At 52.9% G+C, this 10296-nt stretch overlaps 1 protein-coding gene across 1 annotated transcript in view; it reads right to left on the reverse strand.

The window, feature by feature from the left end:
- Positions 1-10296, reverse strand: part of Mroh7 (maestro heat like repeat family member 7) — a 55666-nt gene that overhangs the window by 21815 nt on the left and 23555 nt on the right. The window contains exons 4-12 of the mRNA XM_026782290.1: positions 9900-9983; positions 8663-8742; positions 8300-8429; positions 6380-6475; positions 5527-5631; positions 5269-5404; positions 2253-2365; positions 1301-1477; positions 778-932 (exon numbers count right to left, since the gene is read on the reverse strand). Coding sequence (XP_026638091.1) covers positions 778-932; positions 1301-1477; positions 2253-2365; positions 5269-5404; positions 5527-5631; positions 6380-6475; positions 8300-8429; positions 8663-8742; positions 9900-9983 — 1076 coding nt within the window. The remainder of the gene's footprint in view (positions 1-777; positions 933-1300; positions 1478-2252; positions 2366-5268; positions 5405-5526; positions 5632-6379; positions 6476-8299; positions 8430-8662; positions 8743-9899; positions 9984-10296) is intronic.

Consider the following 10296-nt stretch of genomic DNA (forward strand, 5'->3'; position numbering starts at 1 on the left):
GAGAGAGAGAGAGAGAGAGAGAGAGAGAGAGAGAGAGAGAGAGAGAAAGGAGAGAGAGAGAGAAGAGCACCCCTGGTGGGCAGTACAGCTATGATGCGCTATAATGGTTAACTTCTTGGGCTAAATAGCTGGCCCTCAGGGTCCAGATCTTGACTCTGTGACTGACCTGCTCCTTGGGCACACCCCCTCTTGAACAGTTCTGCATATTCTTCCACATTTCCTCAGAATCAACCATCCTATGTAATCCCTTTCCCGATTCATTCATTTAAAGGAGCAATAGAGACTTGTCCTTTGTCACCATCTGGCTAGGCTCCTCTCCAGCCCAGACAAGGACCTCCATGGAGGCAGTGAGCGGGGAGCCACCTTCTGCTCACTGACACTGTGGAGCAGTCTTTCCTAAGGGAAAGCTGAAGACCAGAGAGGGCACATGAGCTACCCGAGACCAGCAGCTACAGTTAAAGAAAGAGCTCCAGGCCTTGGAGTCAGTCGGATCTGAGTGTAGATCCCCACGTTAGCAATGCCTCAATGGGTATAGAGGCCAAGAAATATCTCCGGAGCCTCACTTCAACTTCTGGAGACCAGCGCTGAGTTGGGAATTAGAGGCTGGATTTTCAGTATAGATCCAGCAATGCTTGGGCAGAGCTTGGCTGGCTGTCATTACCACAGACTGTAGGAGCAGGGAAAGGTGGGGCTTCTCTAGACAAGAGCATCTCAGCCTAGGACAGGACTGCCTCAAGCCTTTGAGATCTAGAAGATGGAAGCCTCCATGCTTGGTACCTGTCCAGTGGGAGGGGGCACATGAACAGGGCCACCACGACCTCGGTCATGAAGGAGCTGGCCAGGAAGGAGATGGGCAGCAGGGCCACCTCACGCGCCCGCGGCTCCTGGATGTGGCTCAGTTGCATATAGATGCCCTGCATGATCTCTGGAATCTGGAGGCCGCCGTGAGCAGGGGGAAGGCAGACTCATAGGAGAAGCAGAGAGGGGACAAGAAGCACGGGTAGACGGCAGAAGGATGAAGGATGTAGGGTAGAGTAACAGAAGGGAACCAAAGAGACAGGGAGAGGAAGCACAGGACAGGACAGAAGTGGGGAGAGATGTTTAGGGGCCTGCTACTCCCCCTGGAGTGAGACAGACCCCTAACTGACGTCCCCACTCAGGGCTGGTGCCTCCTCCTCCTCCCTAGCCCAGCGCTCAGTTCCAACCCGGCCCAGAGGCAGGCAGGCTATCCCAGTAGAAGCGGGATCCTGGGGGACTCCCCCAGTCTGATATCCGGGCCTCTGCCTCCAAGAGGCCTTACCACCTCCAGCGCCCTGTGACGATACCACTCCAGCACAGAACTGAGTGTGACCTCCGAGGCCAGCTGCATCATCTCCCCGGAGTCCTTCCCCTGAGCCTCTGAGATGTCCTTCAGGCCTTCCAAGGCCGCTAACAGCAGGTCCTTTACCTGCTGGGGCCCCAGGAAGTCTCCAAATTCCTGAAATATGGGTAGAGAGGTCTTGGCACTGCTGCGTAAGGCGGATCCCCTGAGACACACAGAGAAGCATAGACTCCACCCAACTCGAAGAGAAAGGTTGGTGCTGGGCACCATACACATTCTCTAATGCGTGCATGTTAGACCCGCTGACGAGGTCAGAGGGACAGCAGGGCACCAAGGTGCTCCTGTAGCCCAAGCTGCTTAGGAGGCTGAGGTAGGAGGACTACATGAGCCCAGGGGGTTGAGAGTAGCCCGAGGAGGGTAACAAGGCTCCATCTTTAAAAGAAGGAAAAGAGAGAGAGACAGACAGAAAGAGAGAGACAGAGAGAGGGAGGGAGGGAGAGAGAAGAAAGAGGAAGGGGAGGACAACGGACAGGGACAATATGGCCCCTGCCCCCAGAATTGGCTGGCAAGCACCCGGGAGAAGGAAGTCATGGGCTGGAATAGCAGTTCTCAACCTCCCTGATGTTTCCACCCTTTCCCACAATTCCTTATGTTGTGGCGACGCCCCCCCTAGAATTATTTCACTGCTACTTCATAACTATAATTTTTCTACTGTTATGAAATGGAATGTATATATATGATATACAGGGTCACACATCAGATACCCTGTATATCAGATATTCATTACAGCTCATAAATAGAACAGAGAGGACAGAGGAGGGCACCTGGGAAGGCTGTGCCACCTGAGAAGGCTTCCTTCCTAGGATGCTTTCTAGTGGCAACCCCTTGTCCCTCCCATCCCGGCCTGGGAGCCCGGACCACTGGTAGTCACCGCAATGACACGCAGAATGTTCTGGCATGGACTGACAGGGTTGTAGGGCCCTAGGAAGTGCTTGTTGGTCTCATACAGCTCTTTCTTGTTGGTGTCTTCCTTGTCTTTGGTTCCTACAGGAGAAGACACCTTCTGAGGAATCCTGACCCCCACCATTGCTCTGAACTGTCTGTCAAGCCCACATCATCATCCGCACAGTCGGTCTTCACATAGTGAACAGGCACAGGCAGCTGGTACCCAAGTAAAGAAACAACACAACCAGCCCCCCCCAGGAGCCCCTCCTCTGACCCCTCTCAGCACCTAGAGCAATAACTATTCTGGTTTCCGAGGCCCTAGGTAGAGGGCCTTGCTTTTGGACTTCTCATCAACGGACTCACAAAACATTATCCCTTGTGGATGGTTTCACCCTGCAGCCGCTGGTACTTATTCTCATTCATTCGCAGTGTGGTCGTTTCCCACGCTAGGAGGGCTGCAGCGTGCATGCCTGTCTTACTTGGTATGCACCTCTAGGCTGCTTCCAGCCCTCCTGCCCTGTGCTGCTGTGGGCACACAGCAAGTCTCCTGGTGAACATATTGACACGTCTGCCAGGGATGCGCCAGGGGAGAAATCCCCGACTCACAGTAGGCTCGGGCTCACCCTCCTGAGATGTGCTAGACCATTTCCCAGCCCTGTCTCCCCGAGCAGTGTGCAAGAGCCCCTGCTGCTTCAGCCCGAGGCATTATCTATTTTATTTTGTTATGCTATTCTAGTAGCCAGCGGATTTTCTTTCCCTTTTTTAGTTGTTTTTGTTTGTTTGGTTGGTTGGTTGGTTTGGTTTGGTTTTGGTTTTTAAAATAGGGCCTCACCATGTAGCCCTGGCTGGTCTGGCATTCACTATGTAGACCAGGCTGACCTCTAACTCACAGACCTGCCTCTGCCTCCAGAGTGCTGGGATTAAAGGGTGCAGCCCCCACATCTGCCTCAGCCTGTTTCCAGTTCTTGGATAGAATCCAGGGCCTGACGCATGCTAGACAAGCACTTACTCACTGGATACCCACAGCTTTGCAATCCTCTTTTGGATTTGAGCTGTTCCTGTGTTTAGGTGGTGTTTTTATTTTGTCGGCTTATTGTTACTTAGGCTTGGTTTTCTTGAGACACGGCTCTCATAACTCAGGCTGGCCTCCAGCTCTCCCTGCTGCAGAGGAGGGCTTGAAGGCCTCTGTCCCTGCCTCTCTCCCCCTAGTGCTGTGCACCACCATATCTGGTCTATTGTGTGTGTTTCCAGAGGTGAGGTCTCTTGTCCAGGATGGCCTCCACCTTCCCATCCAGTGCTGGTATTGTCACTATGTGCCGCCAGGCCCAGCACTGGCGACACCGTTAGCGAATGCCAGTCTCTCCAGCCTCTGCTGGTTTTGTTCCCTTTGTATCTAATTTACTCTGTGCTTTACTTGTTTGTTTTTGCATATTATCTGTCTCCTGGCAACAAGAAGGTAAGTCGAAGAGAGAGGTGCTTAATGACTCTCTTCTCGAGGCTGTGCCCCCAGAGCTCGGGCAGTGCCTGGCACAGAGAGCCTCCTGGTCTTCTGGGAAAGCAAACACATTTAGGGACTATGCCCTCATCAGAGCCAGGCCTGGGTCCTTCCTGGAGCCATTCAGTCTGCACAAAGCCTGGGCACAAGAAAGGGTCACTGAGGCAGTGTGAGTGAACAGAGGCAGAAGGGCCTGGGGTTCTGTGGCCTTGCACTTTCCACAGATTGCCAATCCAAGCTCATGTCCCCCTCCTCCAGAGTGACTGTGGCCGGGGGCGCTCCCAAAGAATACAGGGCTCTCAGCTCAACCTGGGTTTCAGCAGGACAGATCATACTCAGATACCTGAAAAGTGACTCATTGTTCATCTGCATTCAAATTAAACTGGACGTCCTCCGTTTCCAGCCATCTCTGGCAGCCTTGCTTTGGTCTGTACTGTCCCCATCCTAGGGCCAATCAGTATTATAGACTACCATTGAAGGGTCATGAACCCCAGTCAGTGGAAGAATATCTCGGGAAACATTGTCCCAAATGCTGGGACTAAGAAAGATCAGAGACCCCAGACAGATCCCAGAAGCAGGGGTAGGAGGTTGGCGGGGGGGGGGGGGAGAGTTCTGTGTGATAAGGGCCTATGACATGGAGCCCTGAGTTGGTCTTTCCATGTGCTCTTACTAAAAATAGCATTTAATATTTCAAAAAAGCTATGAATTACACTCTACCATAACCCTGTACCATAACAGATGAGGAAATCTAGGCAAGACAAGTGCTGTCCTGAGCCACCCAGCTGGGAAAGTCGAGTGTCATAGCCAGGTCTGCTATACAGGCCACTCTGCCTCCACAGTCAGGGAGTCTAAGTGACCAGCCAAAGTTTCCTGGTTGAGATAGAGTCAGGACGAAGGAGAAAGAGAGGCCAGAGGCTGGAGGCAGCTGGCACTTGGCAGTCCAGGGAGAGGTAGGCTCAAGCCATCTCACAGGCTCCCTGAAGCCTAACCTCAGGACGGTCTCTCACTAGCAGGCTCCAGATTCTAATGGAGGACCTGGCCTTCATTAGTTCCTAATGCATAGTCTGTGAATATGGTCATATGCCAGGTCCAGGACTACACTCGGGACCAAAGAGGACCTCGCCCTCCCCTCGTGGTATTACAACCTAGTAGGAACGACAGACAAAAGAAGTCATCCATAATGCCTAGATACCCATGGTACCATGGGAAGGAGAAATCAAGGTTGGAACAATACAGAAAAGCTCAGTTAAAGAAGGGCAGCTTCCATCAAGATGAATTTGCTATCTAGACAGGGCAGTACATGCATATAGCCCCAGTACTTGAGAGGCTAGCTATATAGTTAAGACCCTGTCTCTAAAACAAAGCATGCAAAATAAAAGCTAGTTTGTATGGAGATAAGGGTTTCACATCAGCTCCCAATCCCTACCTGACCCTTGCTGCCCTTCTTCCAGTTGCCCACTGTACCACCAAGCTCCCCTCTCTAGTTTTGCAGCTGCTTGGGACATACGTTTCTGGAGATCCAGGATAGTGTAGAGGATGGCAATGCCGTCCAGAGCCTCCCGGCCGATCTCTTCATCAGGATCCCCGATACGAAGGAGGAGCCTCCCCAGCAGCAGACCCAGTGCTGGGAACCCTGAGGATATCTGTTAGTGTCATAACCACAGGGAGGGGGTCTGTAGCGATATAGTGCAGGGCAAGCTGCCCTGACAGCAGCGGATCAGCAGAGAAGAGTCCCCAGCGTGTCCACCCCTCCAGGAACACTCACGGAGAAAGGCAGGGTCACGAGTGTGTGGTTCAGCACAGAGATGTTGCTGTTCACAGCCCGTGCTCGCTCATGGGCCTTCCCAGAGTTCATCCAGGGCCCTAGGGGCTATGGGGACAAGGGAGAGACTCTGCTGCCATTGACTGCCAGCCCTTACTGTCCAACAGGTAAGCCAACAGCTTGCAAGAATCTTCTAGAAGAAGGCAATTAGCCATAGTTCTCCTTTTCTGGTGGCTCAATGAGAGATGGGGTTTGAGCTGAGATTGGGACTCAGACCAGGGGAAGGGAGAGGGGTCAAGGAAGAGGCACGGAAGGGACAGCAACAGGGGTCAGGATGGAGGAAAGGGGGGGAGGCAAGGGCAGAGGTCCAGGCCTGTGACCCCCGCTACTCAGGAGATCATACTGGGCAGCTCACTAAGACAATGTCTACAAATAAAAAAGTTTTAAAAAGAGCTATGGTGCCAGGCAGTGGTGGCGCACACCTTTAATCCCAGCGCTCAGGAGGCAGAGGCAAGCGAATCCCTGTGAGTTCGAGGCCAGCCTGGTCTACAAGAGCTAGTTTCAGGACAGCTATGATTGTTACACAGGGAAACCCTGTCTCAAAAAACCAAAAAGAAAAAAAAGGGGGGGGCTGTAGCTCAGTAGGCAGAGCTTGCCTAGGAGGTGTGAGGGCTTAGGTCCAACCCCCAGTATCATCAAAAACTCAATAAAACAGTATAAAATACGATGAGGAAGCAGAGCTCGAATTTGAGCTGGTATCCTGAAGTCACTTCTTTGGGATCCACCTCCCACTTCTATCAAGTTTTCCTGTTTCCCTCTGCCTCCCCACTCCCTCCCCAGCCACCGTGCCGCACACCTCCAAGATGCTCTTCAGTCCCGCCGGCGTAGGGTCTTCGATAAAGAGGGCATTGAGCAGTTTCTGCAAGGAATCTAAGGTCTGGTGGTAAAGTGTCTGTAGACAGAAAGAGGACAGGGCTGCTGGGGGCTCCCAGCAAAGCTGCCAGCCCCAGACACCCCCTGGGTTGGTCCTGGAGGAGGGTGCACTTGGACACACAAAAACTGTATCTGGCCCCATCTCTGTGCCTCACCTAATATACAGTAGTAGGCAAATTACTTCCTCTCTGTGGAATCGAGTTTATTTAGCAACAAATTGGGAATTAGTATCCCCGGACTTCCCGGGGGCGGGGGCATGAGCAGAAGCCTGGCATTCGCTGCCTGGCACACGCCAGACAAGTGCCTGGTGATTTGAGCATCCTCCATCACTTGGTCTTTAAATTGTTTTTCTCATTTTACAGATCTGGGAACACCTATCCAAGGTCTCGCAGCAAGGAAGAAAGACTTAGGGCTGGAGAGCTGTCAGGCCTATCTGGCTTTATCTCCTCCAAAGTGTTCTGCTTCCTGTTACTTCCAGACCCCCCTAGATCCCAGGCAACCCTTAGGGAAGTCATCTCTGCCTTGTCCAGGTTCCTCCTTATTTTCCTATACTACAGCCCCACAGTTGCTCCATGAGGACAAGCAAAGCTGAGTGGTGGAGCTCAGACGGCTACGGGAAGACCCTCTCTTTCTTACCTGCTCTCCTTCTGCGGGCTTCCAGAAGTCTATTCCCTGGGTTGTCCTTATCCCAGCTTCCTAATTTCACACACTCTAGAGTCAGTGGCCCGTTGGATCACACCGCAACCACTAAGCAAGCCCTACAACCCACTTGCTTCTATTGCTGCTGCTTATTAGACACTACTGCCCTCTGCCGGCAATACTCGTAACTACAAGAGAGCCTGTTCTTTCCACAGCAAGGATTCTGGTGGTGACCTTGAGTTGAGAACCCAGAGTTTATCTTTCTGTGTGGTCTGACTCCTACCATCCTAAGCTCTCAGAGTTCCTGTCTCACCCTTCAGACTCCAGTCACACTGCCTCTTGTCGTCCTGGCAGTTGGCACGGGTTCTGGACAGGTTCTTTAGAACACCCTCTTTCAAGGAATCACAACATCTCCCACCCTCCCTAGGCCATGTCCCTCATCCACACTCCTTTTGGTACCCCATAGGTTATGCCTGTAGTGCTCACCACCTGAGATTGGTACCCCGTAGGTTATGCGTGTAGTGCTGACCGCCCCTGAGATTTTGCATTTGACTGATTCTTTGATAGCAATCTCCCCACCCCCACCCCATCCCCACTGCTACAAGATGGCCATAGTGATGTGGCCAGAGACAGGGTTAACACCTGCTGAGTGAAAAAGGGATGGAACAGCTGGGCTTCCTCTCATCCAACCTCCCGCCTGACCCTAGCTCTCCTTGCATCCTACAGCATCCTACAGCTGAGCCCCACCCCACTGGTACCTCCAGGAATAACTCTGCCGAGGCTTTCAGGATGCTTGCCAAACCCTCTTTGAGGTTCTGTTCCTCCAGATCTCTGCCCAGTTTCCCCCAGTCTTCTTCCTTACGGCCCAGTCCTTGGTCCTACCCTCTAAGCCTGGCCCCTTTTTATGACTCTGGAGCCTCTGTCTACATCCCAGATACAGGACAGGGTTTACAAGTGGACACGCCCTCCTAGGGAGTCACTACTGCAATAGTTCCCTCATTTGCTAAACGGTTATGGAGCACCTGTTCAGGCTGACACAGGAGAGGTGAGTCACTCCAGTGATTCCAACAGTCAAGGATTGGGGGACACGCGGGGGGTGGGGGGGGGAGCTCGCGGCGGACTAATTATAGAAAGCCCCTACTCATCCCTGCGAGTTGTCCCTTCTGTCCCCAACCTAAAGACCCACCAGGAGGAGCGGGCTCACCTGGATGACCTCTGCCTTGGCCTCGTCTTTCTCCTGCATGGCCCGCACCGAGGGCAGGGAGAACACGCTCCGCACACAGGTGTTCACCAGCTCCACCCTGTCCCGCACACTCAGGGCAGGCTTGGTGCGACTGAGAGAGAGAGAAGACGCAAGGGGTGGAGTGAGGGAGGGGTCAAGGACATAGTGGGGAAGAGGGCAACTGTTTCAGCTAGGCCACCTGGGACAAGTTGAGGTGTGAGCAAGAGCATGGAGGTGACCTGTTCTGTGGGGACCGGGCAGGGAGAGAGGGAATGGCTCCGAGTGGTCAGAGGCTCAGGAGAAGGAGCCGAGCTTAGGAGAGAGAGAGACATGAGCGGTGGGTACCTCAGCTGTGCCAGGATCTCCATGGCTTGCCGGCGGACAGGGCTCAAAAGGGAATCCACAGGCTCTTCCTGAATCTGTCTCTGGGTGCAGAGCACAGAGCCGGTGAGGGCAGCTGTGGCTGACTCCCAGGCTCAGACAGCAGGTCGTGCAGGCTCTGGACCTGGGCACATTCTCCCAGTGGACAGGTAGGAGAGCCAGCTACCGCCTAGACCAACTTCAAGCTCTCAAGACCACTCAACCCTCAGCGCCCTGATCTGCACGTCCCACGTGGAGAGCTCAGTAACGGCCATCCCCAGGGTACCCTTTCTGTGACTGACAGCTAAACCGTGGAACTGACCCACGTAACAAGCACCAGGCGTGGCCACTGAGAGCTGTCCAGTTGAATTCCTCAAACATCCTCCTACTTTTCACTTGTCATCTAACAACTACACAAGGTAGGTGTTCAATTAATGTCAGCTAATCAAAGGGAGAAAGTTTCTTTTCTTATGCATTGTGTATGGGCAGATGGGTATGTGAGTTGTGTGTGTGTGTGTGTGTGTGTGTGTGTGTGCTCACATGCACATGTATGCAGAGACCAGAGTGTATCATTCTTAAGGAGCCACACATCTTGGTTTTGAGGCAAGGGCTCTCTTGGGTTCCAAAGCGGGTCAGTTAGGCTGGTCTGATTGACCAGAGCGCCCATTATGTCTCCTCAGTGCTGGGATTATAAAAGTGTGTCTAAATACCATTCCTGATTTTTATGTATGTCCTGGGCTTTAAACTCAAGAACTCTTTCTTGTGAGGCAAACACCACTGTCTAGGCTAAGCCCTTTAGCCCCTTTCTCTCTTAAGGACCACAAAGCCAAGTATAACTGTGAAAGCCCCCATGGTAAGTGATGTATGGTTAAGAGGAAGCTGCTTTAGGGAGCTCTCTGAAGTTACCCACCAAGAGGGATCTCTGGGGAGGGGGAGAAAGGGTTGACAGCAGCTGCTCTCAGCTGCATAGACTTCACAATGGGCTAATCCCTGGGTCGTGTCTTCCCACAAGCAAAGCTAGGCATGATCACACCCATTTCTGAGATGGGAAGAGTGAGGCTCAGAAAAGGGAAATAACTTGTTCACGCTCCCTCTTGGCAGGAGGGGCAGTGAGAGGTAGAACTGAGCCAAAAGCCCAAGAGGCCTGCCTCCTGCTCCTATCCCCCTCCCAGCTCTCTCCGGAAGTCCCACCCCCGCAGCACTGGGCCTGTGGCTCCCATACCATCATCATCTTCACCGTTGTCTCCTTTTCTCCTTTCGTTTCTATCAGGTCCTGATCCTTCTGGAAAGCAATGGTGTTCTCTACCTTCAGGGCCATGGAAGCAGAACCGCAGGGTTTCCCTGAGTCCTGCCCTCCATCTGAGCAGCATGGACAGCACCCTCTGGTCACCCAGCACCTGCAGCTCTCCCAAGCCACCCAACCCTGGCATCGGTCCATGTCTAGCTTTGGTTTCTGATTGCTGTGATAAAATACTCCAACAAAACCTGGCCTAGTGGCACACAACTTTAATCCCAGCATTCAGAAGGCAGAGGCAGGTGGATCTCTGTGAGTTTGAAGCCAGCCTGGTCTCCAGAACGAGTTCCAGGACAGCCAGAGCTACACAGAGTGACCCTATCTC

Source organism: Microtus ochrogaster, chromosome 10, assembly GCF_000317375.1.
Source record: "Microtus ochrogaster isolate Prairie Vole_2 chromosome 10, MicOch1.0, whole genome shotgun sequence".
Lineage (NCBI taxonomy): Eukaryota > Metazoa > Chordata > Mammalia > Rodentia > Cricetidae > Microtus > Microtus ochrogaster.